At 43.5% G+C, this 27,223-nt stretch overlaps 2 protein-coding genes across 2 annotated transcripts; one reads left to right on the top strand and one right to left on the bottom strand.

Moving 5' to 3' along the window:
- Positions 1–1,616: 1,616 nt before the first annotated feature.
- Positions 1,617–11,917, bottom strand: atp5pd (ATP synthase peripheral stalk subunit d). Its single transcript, XM_041216955.1, has 6 exons — positions 11,815–11,917; positions 10,586–10,716; positions 4,371–4,467; positions 2,664–2,735; positions 2,484–2,546; positions 1,617–1,819 (listed from the first exon to the last, which is right to left on the bottom strand). The coding sequence occupies exons 2-6, from the start codon at positions 10,705–10,707 to the stop codon at positions 1,688–1,690; spliced, it is 486 nt and encodes a 161-aa protein (XP_041072889.1). The 5' UTR covers positions 10,708–10,716; positions 11,815–11,917; the 3' UTR covers positions 1,617–1,687.
- On the top strand, positions 11,916–21,075 carry LOC121293729 (BTB/POZ domain-containing protein KCTD2-like). Its single transcript, XM_041216953.1, has 6 exons — positions 11,916–12,149; positions 12,728–12,836; positions 17,695–17,786; positions 18,390–18,485; positions 20,009–20,134; positions 20,446–21,075. Exons 1-6 carry the CDS (start codon positions 11,949–11,951, stop codon positions 20,473–20,475), a joined length of 654 nt encoding a protein of 217 aa, XP_041072887.1. The 5' UTR covers positions 11,916–11,948; the 3' UTR covers positions 20,476–21,075.
- Positions 21,076–27,223: the final 6,148 nt, after the last annotated feature.

Below are 27,223 nucleotides of genomic sequence, written 5' to 3'. Positions count from 1 at the left end.
TTTTTCCAGCATTTTCTGTTTTTATTTCAGATTTCCAGCTTTTAGCTCCATAATCACTTTTATTGACACCAGCTTTTAATTCCAGATATTTCAACCTGAATTCAGGATTTGAACTCATTCACTGGTTACTAACCTATATTACTGGACAGTACAATTTGCTCTTTTATTGAGTCAGAAAATTTCTCAGCCCTTTTGAGTTCCTTCCTAGCATGAGCTGGTTTGGTAAAGCGGGAGCTAACCAAACACTCCCCAGGATTTTGCAGCAAGGAAGCCAGTGAGTGATTTGGTCCTGGAGCATCATTTACACTTCATTCTAGTCAGAAGAATGCCTGAGGCAAAGGGGAAACAACCCTATATAATTAGATCATTTATAACAGGAGAAAAATTTTTTCAAATATTCATAAAAAACCTTCCCCAGTGCCTCAAGGGGCTGAAGCAACAGCAAGACAAACCATTAGATCCTAAGTTCAACCCCCATCTTCTGCAGAGTAAGGTAATCTCAGCCAAGGCAGTGATAGATATACCAATGGTCCCTCACATAGATGTGAGGGAAGGATTTTTTTTTAAATCAGGCAGTGATTCCACTCCACTGGAATAGATCATCAGCATCTACAGTCTAACAGAGGTAGCGTGAACTCTTGGTTGAGGAACAGGAGAGAAAAAAAACTTACTAAAAAATAAAATGGCCAACTGCAAACAAACATTTACATTTGGCAGGTGGTGCCAAAGATTTACATATGTGGCTGCACAGAACAGCTCCTTCACTGTAATAAATATCAACCCCTCGTCAAAGACCATCCCAGATTTCAACACAAAGAGATGCAAGAGTAAAATAGATATTGCAGCAGCCCCTGCTGGGGTGCAGACTGACAACCTAGTCACGTCTGAAGCACTTACCCCCACCGACATCAGCATGGGTGGGTCATCACAAGTATTGCACCGTATTTACGCCATTCCAGTAACTGGGTTTTCTTATCCACAACAAGAGGAATAATTCTATTTATATTACGCCTTCCACAGTTTCAGGATGGCCAAAAACGGTTTACAGTCAATTTATGCACATGCTCCCACAAACAGTAATTAGATAATGACCATTTAATCTGCCTTTATTTTTCAGTGATGTTGGTTGATCCCAGAACACAGAGTAGCAAAACTCAGAACTCTTTAGGTTGAAAGAGGGCCTGCCAGAGTACAAGGTACAAGCAGGAGAGAAAAGATGAAGCCAGAACATTATTTTAACTGAAACTGGATGAAAAAACTGATGTCAAATGGTAACAGATAGAAGGGGAATAAATCAACCAGGATGCCTGCTTCCATTGAGTGATTTCTGTAGTGATAATCAGGTGATCAACTGTGATGCCCCCATCACCAAATAGTTTGTTAACACCCTCTAGAATCTCACAGAATACCATCTGGATGAAATACTGGGGAACATACAGCCTCATGGATCTGTACTTTAGTATAGGTCAGCATCTTCAAGAGAGGATGAGAAGGAAAAAGTGAAGGAGATACACCTTCCCTTTATGCAATATTTTGTTTCATTTAGGTTGAATGGAGAAGTTGCCGGTTGTACAGCTCCTGGTAACACACCAAGGGACGGAGGTCAGAGGGAAGACTCATGCAAGACCGTTTTATTTTACAAGAGACAGTTACATTTGTAGAGAGCATAGGCTGGAGCAGGAGACAGTTACAGCTCACTGATGGGCTTGTGCGGCCAGAAGGGATACTTCTCCTTGTCCAGTTTGGTTTCAGGGAAAGCATCATTCAGATCCTCAATGGTCATCTGGTCAAATGGGACCATGCTTTTGAACTTGGCTAGCTGGAAAATGAGCAGAACAAATTAATAAATGTACATGTTACAGCACATTGGTAACCAGATGATATAGATCTGCCCTCCAGGAACTCACACCCATTTCTCCCACCCTAACCATTTAAAGCCACCTTGCAGACCCCACCGAATACACAGCCCCCTCCTCACTAGTACTGGGCTTTGAGCAGGTTCTTGTTGAGTCTACTTTTTACTCTTCCCAGGAGCATATATATTGGGTGGGGACAGGACTTGGTTGTGATGGTTACACACTTGTCCAGTGAAACCTGGTTAAGTTTTCCCAGGGAGTCAGTGGTAAAGCCAACATGTAATGGTGCCTTGACCAGAAGGAACCAAATTTCCCAATCACGGGGTGCTGAATTAACAGGATTCAGAAGGTAGAAATTTGCTTTCACAACCCAAGTCTAGATAAGGGAGGTAAAAGCATCCAGGGTTCATGGCATTTAGAGATTCCTGATGGGAAATACACATGTAACTGTCAAGTGATGACATGGTCAAATGCTGCAGTAAAGCCCCCAGACAGCAGGCTGGAACTCACTCATTGGCCACACCCATAATGTTAAAGAGAACAATTTGTGCCCAAGGGGTCCGTCTACAGGGCCCAGCTAGGGTCAGTGCCCACAGGACCAGCTGGTATCATATGCAGTTTTAATACCTCTTTCTCGTATTTGGAAATCCGCTCCTTTGAAGCCTGGGCGTAGGACTGAGCACTCTTGTCCTGTTGAATAAAAAGGAAACATTAATTGAATGTAGACGCATTGCATTCCAAGAGTCGATTTGACTGTACAACATGATAGACCTGTGTCAATTTCAAGAAAAAGGGCTTGTTACTCACAGCCTCTTGCTCCTGGGCATTGATCTTCTCCTTCTGTGTGTCAACAGGTTCTGGAATCTTCAACACTTCGTACTATTTGGGGGATGGAAAAAGGTGGAGAGAAGACAGAAATTATAAAATGCAAATATCAGTCACAATTCTTCCTGCAACCCACTCCCCATCCTATGAGAGGACCTGGATTACAATTACTCACTGCTCCACCGAGAAATCTGATACTGGTCTGTTTACTAAATTAGATACCAAGTAGTACTGTATGAAATTCTCAATCCTGTGAAATTCAGTGGACAAGCATTTAAACCACACAAAAGCAGGAATAAGCATAGACTCTAAAACACAGGAACAAGCCACTCAGCCCAACAGGTCCACATGCTGTTTATATTCTGCACAAACCTCCTCCTAACTTCCTTCATCTAATCCTTTCAACATACCCTTCTATTAATTTCTCTCTCATGCGTTTATCAAGCCCCTTCTCAATAAGTGCATTTGGATAGAGCAGTGGACCATTGGAGTGTGTTACTGGATGCTGTAGTGGGTACTGACACTCTCCAAGCCTTCAACAGGGAGCTGAGCAAGTTCCTCACTGGGCAGAGATCAGAACATATAGAAGGTGAGCGGATTAACAGTTTACAACTGCAGAGTCAGTGTTAACTGTTCAGGTTTTGAATGCCTGGGGGAATCAAAGAGGAATTTTCCAGATTTTTTTCCGACCATTTTTCAGGCCTAGGTTTTTATTTTTTTTTGTCTCTTCCAGATTACATGACTGCTGGGGTTGGGGGTTGGGTGGCAAGGTTGGGGTGTAGCAAAATTATTGTAGGTACGAGTGTGGGGTAATCTTGAACGACCAATGGGTCTTTACCTACATGTCATTTTGGTATGTTTGTAACATATTAGGAGACTACAGTTGGTTATCTGCAGCAAATATCTTGGTAACTGTCAATTAAGAATCACAACTGGGTAAATGCAGAGTCATTCACACCTCAAGGCAGCAGTTTCAATTTCCACTGGTGCAGAATTATCTGATCCCACCAGTGATAGACCGCCTCAGCTTCCAGGCTTGACAGGAGAAAACCCAGCTGGGGCGCCCATGTCTGATCATCATCCAGTAACTCTGGCTGGCCTGCAAGTATTTATGAACATCAGCAGAGTGTGGCTGTGATGCTCAATGTGGTCCAGGCTCAGGCGCAAGTGCCTGGTACCCATAGAACTGAACCTGTGCAAAGTACTCCTCCAATAAAGGCAAGTCTTTGCAGTTTTGTAATCACTGGGAGATGAGAGAATCCATCCGGAGAGGTGAGTTATCACCATTCAGTTACTGATTTGATTTGTACCTTCCTACAGAGACGGAGATACAAAACTCAACAAATCCCAGAGCAGACAATATTCCAGCACAGAAACAGGCTATTAGGCTGGTGTTTTTCTCCACGAGCTACCTAGTCTGATCCCAATATCTACCCCCCCCCTCCAAATTATGTCACATCCAGTCTAATCCCAGTCTCCTGCTTACTTTCCATTCCCTTTTATATCTCTGTCTAATGCTACTCACTCTCCATACCTTGTTAACATTATTCTTTTTTAAGCAACCAACTCCCTTTTAAAAGCATTCGAGTTGTTCAGGTTTAAAGAGAGCACACACAGCCATTCTTTGTGCTTTCCCTGCCTGTTTTGAATTCCCCACCCACCCAAACACATGTGGAGCTGTTCTGTCACCTTCTTTTCAAACTCATCCACCATACCAGCCTTCATAATCACTTTCCGGTAATAGCTCCAGTCAATGGCCGGAGGTTTCTCAGGAAGCGAAGTCAACCTGTGGGGAAACAGAAACAGCAAGCTGCAATCACTAACCAGGGTCCCCACACAGATACCCCTCTTACCCCATCTTTAGAGACCTGTCCACCAGGAGAGAATCTATTGCTTTTTGTGTGAATTTTATGCTCAAGGGATAACTAGCCTGAAACGTTAGCTCTGTGTCTCTTCCCAGATGCTGCCTAACCTACTATGGGTTGAGTATTTTCTATTCATATTTGAGCTTGGAATGGAGCACTTTCCATTTAGACACACTGTTAGGATTTAGCTCAGATACAGCAGGGGTTTGAAAAACAGTAAAGCGCCTTCTCGTTGTCTCATTGATCACCTGCCTTGCAAGAGTTTGAAGGGATAATGGAGGAGTTTTACTCAGTATCTAAAAAGGGCTGCACCTGTCCTTGGAGTAGACAATGAGCGGTGTAGAAAGCTTTGTTCAGTGTTTCCAGCAAAACAAGAGATCAGTATCAGTGTATTAATAAGAAATAAAAACTCAGCAGGTCTGGCAGCATCTGCGGAGGGAGAAACAGAGTTTACACTTCGAGTCCGTATAACTCTTCTTCAGGACCGAAGAGAGGTAGAAACGTGATGGATTTTATACTGTATAAGAGGGGGTGCAGCAGGTGGAACAAAATAGAAGGTCAGGTATAGGTGGGACCTCAGGAGAGAATTGACAAAGATTTCATGGACACAAGACAAAGGGAGTGTTAATGGTAGTGTTAAAGACTAAAGAAGGTACTGAGAGTGGCACAAAGGTAATATAGCAGAAGGTGTTAATTGCAAAACAAGGGTCAGCACTCTATGAAAGCAAAACATAAAAACAAGTGAAAGATGGCACTGTGGGTCAGGGGCAAATTGGATTTAAAAAAGGGGTCAAGTTGGAGGAGACAGCTCATAATCTGAAGTTGTTGAACTCTATGTTAAGTCCAGAAGGCTGTAGAGTGCCTAATCGGAAGATGGGATGCTGTTTCTCCAGTTTAGGTTGGGCTTTACTGGAACATCACAGCAGGCCAAGGTTAGACATGTGGGCACGAAAGCAAGGTGGTGAGTTGAAACAGCAAACGACAGGAAGGCCTGGGTCATGCTTTTGGACTGAGTGAAGGTGTTCCGCAAAGCGGTCACCCAATCTGTGTTTAGTCTCCCCAACGTAAAGGAGACCGCACTGGGAACAGCAAATACAGTAGACCAAATTGAAGGAGGTGCAAGTGAAGCGCTGCTTTGGGAATTACGATTGCATGGGAAGGGGTTGAGGAGTTGGGTGTGACGGAGGGGTGGACTAGGTGTTACGGAGGAAACGATCCCTACGGAATACTGATGGGACAGGGGACGAGGACAAGATGGTGGCATCATGCTGGAGTTAGCAGAAATGTCAGGAGATGGTCCTTTGAATGCAGAGACTGGGGGGATGAAAAGTGAGGACAAGCGGGACCCTATCATGGTTCTGGGAGGGAGAGGAATGGTTGAGAGCATAGGTACAGAAGATGGATCGAACCAGGTTGAGGGCCCTGTCAACCATGAAAAAATGTAAGACATGTCAGAAACATTTCTGGAAATTAGCATCATCAAACAGATGCGACGGAGGCAAAGGAACTGGGAGAAAGGGATGTAGTTCTTACAGGAAGCAGCATGTGAGCAGCTATGACAGTCAGTGGGCTTGTAATGAATATTGGTAGGCAGTCTATCAGCAGAAATGGAAACAGAGGTCAAGGAAGGGAAGGGAAAAGCACGGTTGGAGATGGGTCCCGTGAAGGTGAGAGAGGGGTGGAAATTGGAAGCAAAACCAATACATTTTTCCAGGTCCAGATGGGAGCATGAAGCTGCAGCGATACAGTCATCGATGTACCGGAAAAAGTTGTGGAAGGGGGCCTGAGTGAGACTGGAACAAAGGAACGTTCCACATACCCCAGAAAAAGACAGGCATAACTGGGGCCTATGAGGGTATCCATAGCCACACAAATTAAAGGAGAAATTGTCCATTGATAGAACAAGTTCAGCCAGGCAGAGGAGAGTGGTGGTGAATGGGGACTGTTTGGGCCTCTGTTCAAGGAAGAAGCGAAGAACCCTCAGGCCTTCCTGGCAGAGGATGGAGGTGTGGAGGGCCTGGTCATCCATAAGGAAAAGGTGGTGGTTCAGGCCAGGAAACTGGAAAATGTTGATATAATGTAGGACATCAGAGGAATCGCGAATGTAGGTGGGAAAAGACTGGAAAGGGGAAAGAGAATGGAATCAAGATGGGAAGAAATGAGTTCTGTAGGGCAGGAAGGATGTTGCTTTTATTTCAGTATTAGTAAGGTTTATTATCATTAGCAAAGTTAACGAATAATCAGAGAAATGGCAGGACTGCTCTGACCTCTAAGATGCACATCCTGCACTATGTGAGAACTCCAGGAAGCTTCCCATTCATGCAGGCAGTGTCGTCAGTTGCAGCAGCTTGAGCGCCGGATTTCGGAATTGGAGCAACTGGTGTCACTGTGGTGCATCAGTAAGGTTGAGAGCTTTAGGGGACAGGGTGAACAGCTTGCAGTCGTGGTCCACATTGGTGTGAGTGACATAGGCAGAAAGAGGGATGTGGTCCTGCGGTCAGAATTTAGAGAGCTAGGTAGAAAATTAGCAAGAGCTCAAAAGTAGTAATCGCCCAATTACTCCCAGTACCACACATGAGTATAAAAAGAGCAGGATAAAGCAGATGAATGCGTAGCTGGAAAGATGGTGCAGGAGGGAGGGCTTTAGATTCCTAGGACTTTGAAAACAGCTCAGGGGAAGATAGAACCTGTACAGGCTGGAGAGGTTGCACCTAACTAGAGCCAAGACTGAGTTCCTTGTGGGGTGTTTTTCTAAAGCTACTGTTAAACTAACTTGGCAAGGATGTGAAAACTAGGATGTAATATCAGAGATTATCAAGGTACACAGAATAATGGGAGAAACAGATAGCACTAGGATAAGGATTATTAAGTTAATAGGTGGGATCAGAGTGAGGGAGAACATATTAAAGTCTTAATCAGGGTTACTGTGCATGTATGTAAATGCATGGAGTGTGTAAATAAGATTGGCAAGTTACAAGGCACAGATTGCCACATGGAAATACGATGTTGTGGCTATAAAAGAGACCTGGCTCAAAGGGCAGGATTAGGTGTTAAATATTCCTGGGTGCAAGGTGATTCAAATATAGACTGGGATAGTAGTAGTGTCAAGAGCAGAGAGGGCCAAGTGCTCTTAGGGTATGTTCAGGAAAACTTTCTACAGCAGTAACTTTCCAGTCCAACAAGAAAGGAGGCACTGCTGACTTGGTTCTTGGGAATGAGGTTGGCCAGGTGGATCAAATGTCAGTAGGGGACCTTTAGGGGACGGCGATCATTGTATCATAAAGTTCAGGCTGACTATGGAAAAGGACAAACAACAGTCTAGAGTAAGAATAATTAACTGGAGGAAAGCCAACTTCAATGCAGTAAAAACAGGTCTGGGCCAAATAAATTGGAGTCAAAGGTTGGCAGGAATAATGGTAGCTGAACAATGGGTTACCTTCAAAGAGGAGAGAGGGAAAGGTATGGTAAACAAATCCAGAGCTCCCTTGATGATCAGAGAGACAGAAGTTAAGATAAAGAAGTGTGCTTGTGTCATGTCAGGTCCAAACTACAATCGAGAACTAAGCTGGATATAGAAGGTTCAGAGGGGAGATGATAAAGCAAATAAGAGAAGCAAAGAGGGAGTATGAAGAGGGGCTGGCAGCTAACATAAAAGGGAATCCCAAATCTTCTATGGGCACATAAATAGTAAAAGGTTAGTAGAAGGAGTAGGGCCAATTAGGGACCAAACGGGGATTTATACATTGAGGCAGAAGGCATAGCTGAGGTATTAAATGAATACTTTGCATCTGAGTTTACCAAGGAAGAAGATGCTACCCAGGCCATGGTGAAAGAGGAGCTTATTCAGACACTAGAAGGGTTTAAAATTGAGGTGGTGGTGGTATTGGATAGGCTGTCTGTACATAAACCGGCCAAGGCGCTTGGACCAGATAAGATGCATCTCACAATGCTGAGGAAAGTGGGAGTGGAATTTTCAGTCTTCCTTAGACTTGAGAGTGGTATCAAAAGACTGGGGAGTTGCAAATATTACACCCTTGTTCAAAAAAAGGGTGTAAAGATAAGCCTAGCAACTACAGGCCAGTCAGTTTAATTTCAGTGGTGGGAAAACTTTTAGAAACAATAATTCAGGACAAAATGAATAGTCACATAGACAAATGAAAATTAATTAAGGAAAGCCAAGATGGATTTCTCAAGGGAAAAATCAAGTTTAACTAACTTGCTTGAGTGTTTTGAGGAGGTAACAGAGAATGTTGATGAGGGCAATGCTATTGATGTGTACATGGACTTCCAAAGACATTTGATAGAGCCGCACAACAGGCTTCTGAGCAAAGTTAGAGCTCATGGAATAAAAGAGACATTAGCATGGATACGAAATTGGCTGAGTGAAAGGAAACAGGAAGCAGTGGCTAGTGGATGTTTTACAAGCTGGGAGAAGGTTTGTAGTGGAATCCTCCAGGGCCAGTGTTGGGACCCTTGCTTTCCCTGATATATAATGATCAAGACCTTTGTGTACAGTGCACAATTTCAAAATTTCCAGATGATACAAAACAAACCATTTTGGACTGTGAGGAAGAGAGTGTAGAACTTCAAAAGGACATGCACAAGTTGGTGGAATGGGAAGACAGGTGGCAAATGAAGTGTGAAGTGATTCATTTTGGCAGAAAGAACATGGAGAAACAATATAAGTGGTATAACTCAAAGGGGTGGAGGAGCAGTGGGACATGGATGTATGAAGGTGGCAGGATACGTTGAGGGCATGGTTAATAAAGCATACAGTATCCTAAGCTTTATTTATAGGGTCATAGAGTACAAGAGCAAGGGGTTATTTTGAATTTGTATAGGACACTAGTTTGTCCTCAGCTAGAGTATTGCATCCAGTTTTGGGCACCACACTTTAGGAAAGATGTGAAGGCATTGGAGAGAATGCAAAAAAGATTCACGAGAATGGTTCCAGAGATAAGGAATTATGAAGATAGACTGGAGAAGTTAGAACTGTTTTCCTTGGAGAAAACAAGGATGCAAAGAGATTTGATAGAGGTATTCAAAATTATGAAAGGCTGGACAGAGTAGAAAGAGAGAAACAGCTCCCACTTTTGAAAGGATCAAGAATGAGGAGGCACAGATTTAAAGTAATTGGCAAAAGAAACAAAAGCGATATGAGAAAAAACCTTTTCATGCAGAAACTGGTTAAGGTCTGGAATGCACCAGAGAGTATGATGAAGGCAGGTGCAACTGAAGCATTCAAAAGGGAATTAGAAGTTATCTGAAAAAAAAGTGTGTGCAGGGTTAAGGGGAGAAGGCAGCAGAATGGCACTAAGAGAAATGCTCATTTGGACAGCTAGTGCAGACATGATGGAGCGAATGGCCTCCTTTTATGCTGTAACAGTTCTCTGATCAATATATTCAAGTAGAAAATTCAGAAAAAACTTCCAATGAACAGTGAGAATGTAGAATTCACTACCAGAGAGTATAGTTGAGGCCAATACCATAAATACATTTAAGGGGAAGCTACATAAGCATAAGAGGGAGAAGGGAATAGAGGGCTGTGCTGATAAAGTTGATGAGGAAGGATAGGGAGAAGCTCAAGTGAAACATTAACACCAGTATGGACTGGCTGGGCTGAATGGTTTGTTTCCGTGCTATGTAGTCTACATATCCACCCTGTGCTGAAAATGCCCCGGGAGTGTTCGATGTTTGCGCTGGGTGCCTGAAATGGAAAATGTTCCAACCTCAACACTAATATTCTTCACTTTGATGAGCACAAGCAATGTTTGGGGAAAGTACAAAAGTATCTTTGTTGACAAAGATTTGGATGTGCCTGCTATGAATTTACATCAGACCACATTCTTGTATTGACAGTGTGCTTAGTAACTAAGTTCTTAGTATCTAGTTCTGTCGAAGGGTCATGAGGACTCGAAACGTCAACTCTTTTCTTCTCCGCCGATGCTGCCAGACCTGCTGAGTTTTTCCAGGTAATTCTGTTTTTGTTTTTGCTTAGTAACTAAGATTGGCGGGGGTGGGAGGATCAGAGACACTGACCTGCTAGATAGAGCATCACTTCGGGTTTTCAGTGCATTAAACATAGCTCTCTGGTTGGGTGGGATCCGCTCGCCAAACGCCAACCAGTCAACAGCTTTCATGGCAGCCCGCCGAGTGGACATCTTTGCAGTCTGGAAAAACAGATCAGAGAAACTGAGATCAGGAAAGTCAGAGCAACAGATCATAGTGTTGAAGGATCACCCACAATTGCACAAACACAAGCGCTGCTTTGCTAACAGCATGGCTTGCAGCTGCCTTTTGAGGTGACAGCATCTGGAGCATCGTCTGTTCAATTTCTTTGCCTCTCCCATGGACTTAATTGCGAAATTGCAATTATACAATTGGTGCACCAGAGCCAGCAATACTGGGAATGAGACCAACAACTGCAATGCAACTCACAAACATTTCAAAATATAGGCACCTGCATTCATCTTTAACATCTGTATCATTCTCAAATCACAGCTCACTCTTCTAATACCCTTACTTGAAAAGTAAAAAATTACAGGACTAAGGGGAAGAACAAGGGAGTGGAATAAATTAGATAGGCTACCAAAGAGCTGACATGGCTCCATGGGCTAAATGATTCTATGAATTGCTCAATCATAGCCCATCCTTTGATATCATAGCATGGTCTCTACTCCCCTACCCTGCAAGTTACTCCAAATAATCTTTGATATATAGTTAAGCCCTTCGATGACCTTTATTGATTCCCTTTATACTATCGATACTTTTAGATGAATATTTTAAAAATCACCATGGTACAAACTTCATTCCCTTTCCCATTGCCTTGGTTGTCCTTCATTTACCTCCCCACAGTCCTCCTCCCTACTAAACGTTGCGTTGCTTGCATGAGCACACCCAAGAGTCCCTGAACTCAGCATTTGGAAGCTTCACATTTTACAAAAAATATTCCGCTTTTCTATTCTTATGACCGAAATGAATAGCCTCACACTTCCCCACATTAAACTCCATCTATCACCTCGTTGCTCACTTACTTAACCTGTCTAAATCTCTTTGCACTTTCTACTTCCTTCAGTTTGTCAGCTTGTCAGTAAATTCGGATGCATTGCTCTGTCTCTTCATCTAAATCACAATACGTATTATAAATAGCTGAAGCTTTCCTCCTGCTCCCCCTTGACCCTATCCCTGGGCTAACAGATAGCCCCACTACCCCTTGACTCGGATTAATCTCTCCTTCTCCCTTTCCCCTTCCCCATTGACCCCCTCACCTGGCCCCACAGCGGCTCCTGAATCCACCAAGGGCAGCAAGATGGCGGTGCAGAAACGGAAATACATCAACCTCGACCCCGGAAACAGACCGCAAGTGCGGTGTTGACCCGGTATTTCCGGAAATGGCGGCCTAATGGCGGAGCTGCAAAACTCGGGCCCTCCGGGCGGTAACGGTGCCAGTGCTCCCGGGTCCGGCGACAAAACAGCCAACAAATGGGTTCGGCTGAACGTGGGCGGAACGTATTTTGTCAGCACTAAGCAAACCCTGTGTAGGGACCCTAAATCCTTCCTGTGCCGCCTGTGCCAGGAGGATCCGGACCTGGACTCGGATAAGGTAATGGTGGCCACCCGGTCTCCATGGTGACCAATTATTCCAATGTCTGTATGGTGATCAATCTTCCCTTCGGTGAGAAATTCCGTCTGAACAGGTGTCAGTTCGGATGGGAACCACCTAGGTACACCAAGTGGCTGCGAACCTGATGCAGTGGTAGGAAACAAGCTGTACCAATTCCTCTGGCATAATCCAGCCTGTTCCATCTGCCATCCAATAAACCCCCAACTCTGGTCACCTCGCCAACGACAATATGCTGTCCGTCAGCCACTTAAGCAGGTCGGGATTTTGTAGCTGCCACTCCTGATGGGAGAGAGCTCTGGCTGGAGGTGACCATGTTCCGGATCCTCCTCGGTTCCTGGTAAAAGACAGGCAATTCCTGCAAGGAGACATTGCTGTTCCCACTATGCACCCCTCCTACCCCAAACCAGGTTTACAAACGGGATCTGCGTGTCATTATTGAAAAAATACATAACCACTGCTCACACGCTACCATACTACATTCAAAACTTGGCTTTGGTTTGTGTGAGGTCTTTTCATGTTGTAGTTTCTGTATTTTGTTTTCTCTCCATGTTTTACAGGATGAAACTGGTGCCTATCTTATAGACAGAGACCCGAGTTACTTTGGCCCGATCCTTAACTATCTGCGACATGGCAAGCTGATCATTAACAAGGACTTGGCAGAGGAAGGTGAGAGCTGAAAACCCTAAAACATAACCCACCACACTGTCAGGGACTGGCATTAAAATATTGTCATGGGGGTTGACTGGGCATGGGAAATGAGAATAATCCAGATATTATTTTGTTTCCCAAGAATAGACTTTTCATTAAAAATTGTATCAGTACATTACATAACAGATCAAATTGGATATTACCGGAGGTGCAATATAGTTCAAGTTCTTTGCATACAGCATGTGGCATATAGAGGTGCCTCAAAACAATTGCAATTACGTATGATATTTACAATATCCATGACAAAGATATTACTATGGGGTTTTACATAGTTTCCAATCCCTCAGTATATAATAGCAGGTGGACCCAAGACAGTGTCCTTTCCCCATTGAACTTTGCGGCGGCAGCCCCAAGCTTTAGTGCATCCCTCAGCAAATAGTTCTGGACTTTGAAATTTGCTAGTTTGCAACAGTTGGTCATGCACAACCCTTTACAATAGAAGACCAAAAGATTTCAGACAGACCAAAGAGTGTCTTTCACTGAGTTGATGGTCCTCTAGCAGCAGTTGATGTTTATCTCGATGTGCATCCCTGAGAACAGCCCACAGAGCTGCTCAGGATAAACCTCAACATAAACCACTACATTCAAGGTGGAGGTGGGCGATGGTCTCTTCCCACTGCAGCTGCCTCAAGGGCAGCGTGCAGAGTGGTGAGATGCTGGGCGTGCAGGAAGGATCTGATGGGGAGGGCCTTTCTTATCACCAACCAAATTTGGTGCTTGTTTGAAAGCTGTGACGATGAGGCATTCTTACAAATGAGTTTTACTGCCTGCTCAGGGAACCATCTCCTTTTCATGCAGGGACTCGAGGACATTACATGCAGATAACTATCTGATGGACTTGTAGTGAAAGGCGCTTTTCTGCATAAACTTCTCCATGGGGGATAGGTGGTCCAACTGGCTGGAGTGTTCTGCGGCAATATATTCAGACCCATCCTTTGCAACACCAGGAACGGATAAAATCTCAGCAATAGTCTCCCTGTCTAGAGATTTGTATATTGTGGCCCTGTGGATACAGTCCATTTTCTATCTCCAGATGAAGTGGAAGACGGCTAGTATGATTGCCATGATGCCGGAGTTGGGTATGGGCTGGACTTGCTATATCCAGCAACACTGAGAGCGTCCTGCACCTTATAACCAAATTCCTATCTGGAGAGTGAGGCTCCACATGCCGAGTTTTTGTTTTTATCTTTGCTACATGCTCCTTCCCATTTTTGGTGCATGCCTGGCCCCTCCAAACCATATCCCAAGTACCTTCAGGTTGTCTGACCTGACAGTGAAGAGGATAAAGGATCGATTGGTCCAGCTGCCAAAGAGCATGACCTCGCTCTTGCCATAATTTACTTTGGCTCCTGAAGCCTGTCTGAACTGGTCACAGATGCTCATCAGTCTGCGCATCGACAGCGGATCTGAGCAAAAAACGATGATGTTGTCCATGTTCAGGGAGGCATTGACCTGTGTGCCTCCAGTGCCTGGGATTGTCACCCCTCTTATGACCACATTCTCCCTGATGGACTCAGAAAAAAGTTCGATACAGCACACTAACAAGCCCTCATTTCAGATGATTGGAATTCTTTCCGATTCCCGCCTGCTGATGTGAACATTTCAGGTGAATACTGTGTTAGACTTTGGCTCTGACATTGATTAGGACATTAGCCCTATGGTGGGCTTGCTTAATTTGGTAACAATTACTAAATTAGTACAATTAGAATCCTAGCCCAGCTGAATTTTTGGATCTTGCATTACTGTTTAGTGATTAAGAAAGTTCATTTATATATTGTCTTTCACAACCTAAGGACATCCCAAAGTACTTCATTGTAGAGAAATGTGACAGCTAGTTTGTGCACAGCAAGCTCCCACAAACAATAAGATAATGATCAAATAATTTAGTTTAGTGATTGTTGGTTATGAGATGAATATTGGTTGGGACTCGACCCACCTGAGGGGGTAGATGGGGCCTTGATTTAACATCCAAAAGACAGCACCGCAGATGGTGCAGCACTTTCTCAATACTATCCTGGAGTGTCAGCCTGGATTATGGGCCTTAAGTCTCTAAAGTGGAGCTTGAACCCATAATCTTCTGAAGCAGAGGAAAGAGTGTAAGTACTGAGCCACAGCTGATGCAGGATTTTGGTTTGTAGGATGCTGGAGCACATTCCAGCATCCTACAAACAGCAAATGGCCTGTAAATCTGGTGTAGGAGGAGGGAGGCATGTTGGACATTGAATGCATAACCTTAAATGTTAAGAGAAAAAGCAGATTATAATTAGTATGGGGCTGCCACACTGAAAATTGGTTGATTCAGTAGGCCAACGGGTTGCTTTTGATTCAATGATGCTGATACTGGATGCCTGAAATGAAAAGTGCTGCATCACCCAGCATGAACAATCTCATGTTGATCAACACTCAAAATATTTAGTAAGGTAGGATCTAGAGCAGTGAGTTGATTGTGAGGTTTGATTGATAAACCCAGTCCTGTAGGAGATTGGAATGCATCTTGAGGGGTTGTCAGTGAGGTCAAGACTTGATTGCAGAAGTAACAGAAAAAACATTTGCCCTAGAAATGTTATTCTAAATGTCATGGTCAGCTGTGCCTTAATGTGATATAAATTTAGCTGAAATATTTATCAAAATTGAAGAATCGTGTAAAAAAACCTCTATCCCAACACACATCAGTTGCTTATAACCAAGGCAAATGATCGATCTGGGGTGTCATTAGTGCCCATTGAAACCAGTAATATTTTGGATGTGTGGGACTTGATTTGGGTTTCTAAATCCCTAGTGTCAGTGGGGCTGACCATACGTTGCCTAGGCTGCTGCAGAGGATGATCTGAAACAGCTAAAATGACATTTGCATCAGATGTGGTACACAGGCACAGGTGAAGATTGCTGCTGCAGCAATCTGAAGTAAACATGGGGCTGAATTTTCATCTGGGTACAGAGACGTGTTTCATTCTGTGAATGACACACTTGGATTTCCTCCAAAAAAAATCAGATCTTTCTCTGCATTTCTGACCCCACGCCATTTTCCTCTGGCCTATTTGCAAGTTGGGAATGGCTAGTGTGCAAAATGCACTCCTGCCCCCGCTGAGATTGGGTTCTCCATTTTAAATGGGGCTCGAAAATCCGATTTTCTCCTGCATGCTATTTTTGTCTGGTGGTGCGGGGTTTTGGAAGATCATTAAAAACATGCCAGGTTTGAGAGTTTATGAAGAAAATGAAAAGCCTGCTGAGGTGTCAGGAACATTCTGAAAGGTAAGTGTGAAATGTTTGCACACTTTCGGATGTCACTAGATGCTGTATTGTAATATAGATGTGTGTTTAATGCAGTGACCCATCATGGGGATCTGTCTGACAAAGGTAAGCTGACCCTTACCTTGACCAGTATTTTGTAATTGTTCAGATGCATTACAGTACTTTTCCAAAGGAGAAAGTACCAAAATGTATTTAAAAATGTCCTCTGCTTTCAGCTTTTTGTACTCTGATTAATTGGACTGGCAGATCTGGCTGTCTTTTTTTAAACCCTGCTACTGAAGGTGGAAAAAATGGCCTGCACATGCTTCCCCTCCATTAATTGACAGGTACCGTCCTTTGAAATGGAAATAACTGTCTGTTCTGTCAGTGGAGCTGGAAGCTTGTGTTATGACAGTTGTTTCATTATGAATGCTTGGCTGGGTTTCAGTTTCAGCTCAGCAGGGGGGCTTATTGATCAAAGGACTATTTAAACTTTTATGAGCCTATATTAAAAGATTATGTATTTTTGTTTTCTTAACCTAACCTAATCAACACTCAAAGGATTACAACTTCCTTTTCCCTTGAGTTTTTTTGGACCAGTATCATTGATATTAAGTTTGAATTCAAGGTTTTCTTAGATTGTTAGAGGTTAATAGTTTTCCAGTAATTTAAAAATAATTCTCATTGCTATTACATGGCTCCTGAGAACTGGGCAAGTGACTATGGAGGATGCATGAGGGCCATAGAGTGGCATTGGGGGGGTGTAGAGGTGGCATTGGAGGGATAAACGATGTTAGGAGCTGGGCTGATGTGTTGAAGAACCTGGGCGGACCATCTAACTGGCCCACCTCCGCACCCACACTCTTCACACACTCAAATGTGGCTTTCAGAATGCCCAATGAACCTGACTCCTGTGTGAAAACCCCTCATAAAGTTACACGTGGGTTGGGTATGCATTTTGCAAGCTGTGAAAGTGAGCAGGTCAAATTTTCCCGAGCCCAGATGAAAAGTCGGCCTGTGAAGTCTGCCCAATACCTGAATTAGACAGCTGTGTCACTTAGTGTGAAAGCTGGTCAGTTATCCTGCTGATAAGACAAAGAAAGTTGAAGGCTGCACTTTGAGTATGCTAGATGGATTCCATCCACTCAAATAAAATTTATTGTACTCTTTTCCCTCATCCCCAAGCAAAACCTCGCCCAATAGTGAATTAGTCCACTTCCGACTGGTTGGTGAAGTAGTTCGACCTTAGGCGTGAGCCTAAGCATTTCAAAACTGGCATATAAGAATAGTCATGGTTCCACTGGAAACCACCACAGGCACAGAGTGAGATTGGTATTGTATCCAGAATGAAGTTGAATGTTGGGCCCGTGTGAGGTTGGGTATTGAGTATTTTTTGGACATTGGACATCTCTGCACTGTGCGTGCCATGGCAGAATTAGAGCTCGGGAAAACTGCCTTTTTGGTAGAATTTTATGCTTGAGGCAATGTTTGAACTGATGCCAAGTAGTTACTGAGCTTATGATCCTGTTGCTGGTGAAGTCAGGCCCTGGCTAAGTGTTATCTAATCTCTGCTCTATACTTCTAGGAGTGCTGGAGGAGGCGGAGTTTTATAACATTGCATTACTTGTTCGATTGGTCAAAGAACGCATTAGGGACCTGGAAAATAGGACCTCACAGGTGAGCGCTTGTCCGGCATTGACTGTTTGGTCATTTATTTCATCAAAAGCCAATTACTGAAAGCCTGGGTTTCTGACAACTCTCTGAAAACCAATCTGAGGTCAGTGGGATCAGAGAGAAAACTCACCATTGACTCTGGTCATACCAAGGACAAAGGAAGATGATTGTTGGAGGCCAACCATCTTAGTTCCAGGCCATCACTGTTACCTTTAGCTGCTTTCTTTTTACCATCCACACATAGCAACAAGGTGAATCATGGGGATGTTTGCTAATGATTGTACAGTGTTCAGTTTCATTCACAATTCTTCATGCCTACATGCAGCAAGACCTGAATAATATTCTAGCTTGGTGTGACGAGCAGCAACAACAACTTGTATTTATACAGCACCTTTAATGGAGTAATGTAGTAAAAAGTCCCGAGGTGCTTCAGAGAGTGTTATCAAACAAAATTTGACACTCAGCCCTATAATTAAGGCAGATGACCAAAAGCATTGACCAAAGGAGGAAAGAGAAGTAGCGGTTTAGTCCTTTTGTCTCTGACTGCCTTTTGCATTAATGAGAATTACAATGCTAGTGTATTTAACTGTGTGATGTCCTCTACAGGGTCCAGTTAAACACGTTTACCGTGTCCTGCAATGTCAGGAGGAGGAACTAACCCAGATGGTTTCTACAATGTCGGATGGTTGGAAATTTGAGCAGGTACCACCTTAATTATCAGTCATTGTTAACTAGGGATCTGCGGTATTGGCCGGGTAGCTGTTGAAACCATCAGCAAACTGCAACCACAGTTGCGACAGTACGTTAAGGGCAACCAAACTAATACTGGGAATTGGAATCATAGCAAATATTTAAACTGGGTGGAGCTGTTTGAGGCGTCAGGGTTCTAAGGGAAACAGCTTGACTTAAATAATGAAAATATGGAGATAAACCCTGACTAGTGGTCTCTGGCTTAAAACACAGAAGAGGGTGGATAGACAGAATGGAGTTGACAGATGGTGGGAATTATGTGCAACAGATTGTCCAGGAAGACAGTGGAGAGTGAACAATCAGCAAATTCAAATGGAAATGGGGTAGATTTTTTGGTGAAAAAGGCAGTTGGGGGTTATGTGAGGCAGAGTATAGCCTGGGTTTGTTTGAACGGTCAGTGAGGACTGCTCCTGTAGCTCCTACATCCCTGTGTTATGTAAGGTGGGAATTGGTTTTTATCCCTCTACATCCTGATATGTAGGATGGGAGTTGCCCAGGTCATTCTAGTCCCCTATAACCTGTGTTCATATAAACCCTTGAATAATGTTCTTCACTCAATTTATTGCTATGTGGATAGTATTGGGATGCATTTCTGCAATGTGATATTAACAGGCAGGTATGCTTATGAAAAATTCCTCCCAGCTATTTTAATTAAAGAGGATGTTTATTGGTATAGCAGATTTGGACACAAGTGCTCATCCACGCATAGCGACTACAGGGCGAATCATGCTGTGTGATATTAGCAGGTGAATAAATGCTGATATCATATAGTGTAATTTCACCAGTGTATTACAGTGTGTAGTTACAGATCCCATGGTGTATGGATGAGATCATTTATAGGCAGCATGTTGCTGAATGAGTGGCTTTGTGTTACACACCAGCTAGTTGGGAACTGCCAGTGGAATAAACTTTCCATCCACTGGAACCACAACTATTTTTATGTGCCAGTTTTGAAATGCTTTCTTTCGGATCTGTGCCCTCTGTGAAAGAGTTCCACTGGTCGCCGTGAGCAGGGAAACTGAATATGTTTCTGGTTTTCCTACAATAACCAGAAGATTCTTATCCTATTTTGTAGTGTGTAGGATCTTCACTTCTTGGTGGGATTTTTCTGGCATGTCTGCAACAAAATCATAGCTTCCCCATACCATCTGCTGTCACATTCGATGTGCGAGCAAGCAGTGTTTGTGAGCTACTTAGTTCGTACCATGGGTAAGCTTTAATGTTTCATCTGATGAGAGCACCGCTGACAGTGCAGCTCTCCCTCTACTGAAACGGGAGAGCTGGCCTGAATTTTGTGTTCAAGTCTCGAGGTCGCTATGTTTGGAGAGATCCTCCACTCAGATGGTTGCGGTATCTAATTACATTGTGGGAGAAAACTTCCATGCAGTGAAAGACTGTAATAAAAGTGTGCGTAATTGTACCTGGTGCCCCATTGTGCCAATTGCTGCTAATTTAAATTCTGTGTTGTCTCTCAGCTCATTAGCATTGGATCCTCCTATAACTATGGCAATGAAGATCAGGCTGAATTCCTTTGCGTTGTCTCCAGGGAACTGAATAACTCGACCAATGGAATTGTCATAGAGCCCAGTGAAAAAGCCAAGGTATCGCTCTGCCCTCCATTCACCTCTAATTCTCTCTCACCCGCTTGCTCTCGCCATCGCAAGACATGCCAACCTCATGCAGTCAAGTTGAGGCAGTTTGAGATATTCTTTGCGTTTTGTTGTTACTGGTTAGAATGTGGAACATACAAATGTGGAGATAGGTGGACCTCTGGAGAGAAGCGATCAGGGAATATTTTGACACAGTGGGGTTGAGATCTACCAAAACAGTTGGGTTTGTTTGACCTACCAACCTTTTCCTACTCCTAAAAAATTCTAATGAACTTGTCTCCTGATATTATTTTTGGAAACAGATTCTGCAAGAGCGAGGCTCGAGAATGTGACCTTACTGGATCGTAATTGCTATTTACATTCTGAACCTTGAAGAGGAATCTTCCACTTGCTGGGGGCACCAAACCTTTGCCATACTCTGACACTGGCCTCGATGCTTTCAGTTCACATGAGCCTCCTTGATCAGTGGGCTCATTTTACTGAAGAACTCAACCTCTCTGCCTTTCGCTTGAAGCCTATGAGAGGCTCACAGCTCTTCTCTCAAGAATTAAGTGTAAAAGCTGCCAAATCTCCCTGTGTTATGGTTTGTTGTTGTGTAATGTATATATATTCAACCAATGCATTTAATTGCCTTTAATGGACCTGCGATGTTGCTCATTCCTTGGTGACGAGGAAGCAGAGCCACGGTTGTTTTATTGAGTCTGCTTTGTGAGAATTCCTTTCTGTTCTTCCTATGGACCATTGTGTGCATGGATTTCACTCAGTGACTTTAAGGTGGGTTTTGAGGGGAGGGGAAGGATACAGTATTGTAATTATTGAGTAAACACTTAATTATGTGAAATTCCACAATTCTTGTTAATGTTTTTTTCTCTCTCTTGGGTCACTGTACTTTTGAGACAATGATGTGATGATTAAACCACTTAGTATTGCCACTGAAGTGTTATGCTGTATTTACAGAAATTTCAAACTGTGCCAGTTCAAAATGTGCAATACAGCCATACAAGTCCAGGTCTTGTACTTCCAAATTTGCATTTTGTTGGCGAGGTCATTTGGATCTCTATAATACAGATAAGTTACTGGGTTCAGTATTGCTGGGTACAGATTTGCCACTATGTAGCACTGGGTACAGTACTTTTGGGTACAACTATATTACCTGGATACAGTACTGGTGGGTATAGGTGTATCACTGTTACTGCTATAATACATTACTGCTGGGTACAGATCTATCACTGCAAAACACTGGGATGCAGTACTCATGGATACAGGCCTGTCACTGTATAACACTGGTTTACAGTACTGCTGGATACAGATCTGTGCCTGTGTAACATTGGGCTACAGTACTGCTTGGTACAGGTCAGTCACTGTATAAAAGCAAAACACTACAGATGCTGGAGATGTTCTGAAGTCATTTTGGACTTGAAACGTCAACTCTGTTTCTCTCTCTACAGATGCTGCCAGATCTGAGTTTTTCAAGCACTTTGTTTCTTTTTCAGTCACTGGTATAGGACTGCTGGGTACAAGTCTGTCACTTAATGACACCAGTGCCGAACTGGTGGTACAGGTCTATTACTGTACAATATCAATATAGTATTGCTGGGTACAGGTAAGTTACTGGGTTCAGTATTGCTGGGTACAGATTTGCCACTATGTAGCACTAGGTACAGTACTTTTGGTTACAACTGTATTACCTGGATACAGTACTGGTAGGTATAGGTCTATCACTGTATAACACAACCTTCTGCTGATTACCAGCTACCCCCCACCCCTTGACCAGCTGATTGGAAGAAGCACTGAGAGTAGTAAGGGCATAAAAAGTAATCAGGGTTGGGGGGGCTTTATTGTCCATCGCCAAGAGGGGCTCAGTAGCACGAGTACTGACCGAGCTGGCCGAGTCCTAGAGGACATAGCTGCTAGACTGGGTCTGCGGCAGATGATAAGGGAACCAACAAGAGGGAAAAACCTACTTGACCTCATTCACACCAATCTAACTGTCACAGCTGCATCTGTCCATGACAGCAGTGGTAGGAGTGACCTCTGCACAATTCTTCTGGAAACGAAGTCCCATCTTCACACTGAGGATACCCCCCAACATGTCATGTGCCACTACCACTCTCCACTTGCCTGGATAAGTGCAACTCCAACGACACTTAAAAAGCTTGACACCATCCAGGACAAAACAGCCCATTGATTGGCAGCCCATCCACACCACCTTAAACATTCACTCCTTCCACCACTGATGCACAGTGGCAGCAGTGTCTACCATCTACAAAATGCTCTGCACCAAAGTTCCTCTGACAGCACCTTCCAAACCCACAACCTCCATCACTTAGAAGGACAAGGGCAGCAGATGCATGGGAACACCACCACCTGTAAATTCCCTTCCAAGCCACATAGCATCCTGACTTGGAACTATATCGTTGTTACTTCATTGTTGCTGGGTCAAAATCCTGGAACTCCCTTATTAAGAGCACTGTGGGTTTACAGTCCCTACACTACATGGACTACAGCGGTTCAAGAAGGCAGCATACCACAGCCTTCTCAAGGGCAATTAAGGATGAGCAATAAATGCTGGCTGAGCCAGCAAAATCCTGGGTACAGCTCTGTCACTATAACACTGGGATACAGTACTGCTGGATACAGGTCTGTCACTGTATAACATAGGGACAGCACTGCTGGGTACCGATCCGTCACTATATAACATTGGGGGACAATACTGCTGGGTACAGGTCTGTCACTCTTGTTAAGATCCCAATTGATACTACTGGACAAGTCAGATCCCAGGGTGGAACCTGGCTTGATAGATGCTAAATTTTATTTTTTGTTTAGAAACATGGAGAGTGACTACTGAACAGAGTCACAGGAGTCAGCTGATGAACTTTTAACAAAAGAATAAAACATTTATTGAACAAAAGGTTAACTATATTACAATACTCCCTCACCCACAACTATACCTTTACAGATGTATACAAATTCATTAGGATAACACAAGTTGCAAAAGCTATCTTAAGCTCTAATGTTCACAGTAAGTACACAGCCCCTGTGAACCAAAATGAGATCTGTGGTCAGACACACCACACTAAAACCAACTAACAATAAGCCACCCCAAACAGCTGCTATGGATCTCTCATCAGCTCCCGCCAGATGCTTGACACACAATGAGTCAAACTTTTCACTGAACTCTGACTTTCACATGGGGGTTTCTAATCTCCATTCTCAAAGAACTCGCTTTGGAATCTTGTCCCAAACGATGCTTTCTCTCAGATGCCTTCCACAAGGGTCTACCTCCAGGGTTCTGATCTCTCCTTCCAATGTTCCTCTTTCCTGGATTGCCATGTGCAAACAAGCTTCACCTTCCACACACTCTTTCTCAGATACTCAGCTGTGTCAACAGACCACCACTGCTTCACGTGCCCATAGTAAAGAGTTATGGACCTTTGGCTGTCTCCTTGGATCTTCTGGCTTCTCGCGTGCCTATTTTACTTTAAATCTGCTTCCAGCAGCGCGCTCTTTCACTTGGAGCCTTCTCTGCTCCTTACTTTAAATTCACTGAACAGGATCTGTTTTTGATTCCTGTCCTTATTCCTTGACTTAGCTGTCATCTTGGGACCTTTTCCTGTCCCTGCCTGGCTCTTGAAACCTGCTTCTCTAGTTTGGGACTTGCTATTTGTCCCTTTTCATATCCTGCCTGTTCTGGCACCTTCTTCCAACCAAACCAAAACTGCTATTTTGTGTCTCTAGGCCCCCCCTGTTGCTAGGCAACAACATAGTTTTTCTGTAAAACCTTTCCCATCAAACCTTATTGGAATGCAGGTATACAACACCCCCCCCCCAAGAATTGCAGGCATCAGTTTAAAGTGAAACTAAAACTCAGATTCCCTTAAAACACAAATACAGCAATATAAATTAAACTTAAACCTATAGCTTATTCTTAACACCCACCAATACAAATACAACTTACTTAAACTATCTCTAGTTCCTAAAACTATAACACTGGAGGACAATATTGCTGGCTACAGAGCTGTCACTGTCTGACAATGGGATACAGTACTGGTGGATGCAGGTCTGTCACTGTATAACTCGGGTACAGTACCACTGGCTGCAGGTCTATCACTGTTTAACACTGGGGTGTGGGACTGGTGGGCAATGTTCCTGTAAGCTTCACGGCCGCACACCAAACCCAAAGTTTCTCGTGCAGGCTGACTACAAGTTGCCCCCTTCAAGTTACCACAAAGCTGCACAAAAAAATTGAAGGACCCATGCACTTGAAAAAATATTAGTGCATATGTTGTTCATGCAATCAGGTCTGTCAACTTATAGTATTGGGGTACAGTGTCATGCTGTCACTCTATTACACTTGGGCACAGAGATCTAACCATCTCCCCTTGACATTTAACAGCATTGTCATCGCTGAATCCCCCACCATCAATAGCCTGGAGATTATCATTGGCAAGAAACTAAACTGGATCAGCCATATAAATACTGTGGCTGCAACAGCAGGTCAGAGACTGGGAATTCTGCAGTAATTCACCTTCTGACTCTCAAAAGCTCATACACCATTCACAATGTACAAGTCAGGAGTGTGATAGAATGCTGTCTACTTGCATGGATGAGTGCAGCTCCAACAAAATTCAAGGAGTTCGACGCCATCCAGGACAAAGCAGCCCACATGATTGGCACCCCATCCACTACCTTCAACATTCATTCTCTCCACCACTGATACATCGTGCCAGAAGTGTGTACCATACACAAGATGCACCATGGCAATTTGCCAAGACTCCTTCGAAAGCACCTTCCAAACTTGCTACATCTACCACCTAGAAGAACAAGGGCAGCAGCCACATGGGAACACCACCACCTGCAAGTTCCCCTCCAAGTCACATAACATCCTGACTTGGAAATATTATCACCATTATTTCACGGTCTGTGTGTCAAAATTCCCTTCCTAACAGTGCTATGGGTGTACCTACACCATATGGACTGTAGCAGTTCAAGAAGGCAGCTCACCATCACATTCTCAAGGGCAATTAGGTATGGCCAATAAATGCTGGCCTTGAAGCACATCATTGACTGAAGACTGGACCTTGGGCTGTTCAGTGTGTTCTAGTGTTTGAGTTCTGTTTTAATCAGATAATTAAATGCCTCATTATTATTTGAAACCTTGACAGAATATGGAAGACTGGACCTTAGGCTGTTCAGTGTGCTCTAGTCTTTGAGTTGTTCTGTTTTTATCAGATAATTAAGTGCCTCATTCTTATTTGAAACCTTGACAGGATACAGAAGACGGGACCTTTGGCTGTTCAGTGTGCTCCAGTGTTTGAGTTGTTCTGTTTTCATCAGATAATTAAATGCCTCATTATTATTTGAAACCTCGACAGAATTTAGCCAAACACCATGGGAAAAGCCTTCCCCAACCTGTGGCTGAATCCACGTAAAGCTATGATAAGGTACAAACAATATACAACAGAAAGTGCACAAAAACTGGCTTCATCCTGGGGCATATTCCTTCCTGATCACTATCTTACTTGAAAAAGTGTTCGTATTTCGTTCTTCCTTCCCATCGTTTCAGATTGTGCTGAGCAGATTTCTCTCTCACTCAGTCCAAGCACAGTATGTAAATAAAAATTGGGCTAGGCACTAATGGGAACTGCCTGATTTTCCTCTGGTATCTCATCAGTGAGCATCAGCAGGTAATTTTTTGCCCACTCACAATACACATCCCTCTTCCAGTACTGACTCAGTATTAATTAACTGATGAAAAGGAATGGATAGAAACCAGGGAACTTTTGGCATGTGTCTTAGTGCTATTGAAAATGGTGCTTCTACCCAGTATGAGATGGCAGAACCTCTCTATTGTGTTCAAATAAGTAGATAAATCCTTTTTGCATTTAACAATCCAAGCCCGTGTCAACAAACAAATCATTTGATATCCAAAGTTTCTTTTAATTACATCACTTACATATATACATTTATAAAATTGTATAACTTTAATGTTGATGTGATCTTTAAAGGAGCATTTCAATCTCATTGTGTATTTTGGACCAATATTCTTCCTCTTTTTGGCTCATTTGCTCAGTCCAGGTGTCATGCTTGTACATCATCTCTTGGAATTGGGGCGCTGCCTATGGCTACTTCGGTGTGGAAGTCACTCCTCTTTCCCAAGCTCATCGGGGCGCTTTCTTCTCCTCCAGTTCCAGCAGTTGTTTTTCCCTGCGTTCCAAGATCACCTGCAATCTTTCATTGTATTTGTTCCGTTCTCTGGCACGAATATCTTCGATATCTGGGAAAAATCTGTGCCTGCTCAAAACATAAAACAATGGTAAAAACAGCAGGATGTGACATGTTATTTCAAAGATTTGTCCCTGGGAGATGCCTCATTGACCTGAGGACACGAAGGCACATGGTGTGTGATTCAAGTCACGTGTAGGCCCAGACTGCAGAGGAGCAGCTTCTATCCTTGACTCACATTTAAAAATACCAAACTGGCTTCAGTGCAAACAGCCCTTTTCATTTCTAGACTGAGCCCACAAATTACCAAGTTTAATGAAACATTACAAAAATTGCCATGATGAGATTTGAACTAACTTCCTTTGGTAATCATTAGTACCCAGCCATCATTATCTCTAACAAGTCACATTCAACAGCATTACTGTCAATGAATCCTCACCATCAATACCCTGGGAGGACACTATTGACTAGATGCTTAACTGGACCAGCCATATAAATGCAGTGGCAGAGTTTGGGAATTCTGTGATGAGTAACTCACCTCCAAACCTTGTCCACCAACAAGATGGCACAAGTCAGGAATGTGATGGAATACTCTCCGTGACAGAGTGTGGTTCGAACAACATTCAAGAAGCTCAACATCATCCAGGACAAAGCAGCCCACTTGATCAGCACCTGGGGTTGCCGACTGTGATTAAATGTATTCCTGGAGCTTCCACCACATGACTTGCCCCTACGCTCCAGTCATTATTCGGCCAACACATCCATCCTTGTGATGCGCTGCCTTCCTACGCCAGTTGGGAAGCAAAAAGACTCATTACTCAATTGGATGATGCTTGACTGTCAGCCAAACAGCTT

This window comes from Carcharodon carcharias, chromosome 22 (assembly GCF_017639515.1).
Source record: "Carcharodon carcharias isolate sCarCar2 chromosome 22, sCarCar2.pri, whole genome shotgun sequence".
Taxonomy (NCBI): Eukaryota; Metazoa; Chordata; class Chondrichthyes; order Lamniformes; family Lamnidae; genus Carcharodon; species Carcharodon carcharias.
Note: the sequence above shows the minus strand (reverse complement) of the source record. Positions and strands in the feature narration are given on the sequence as shown.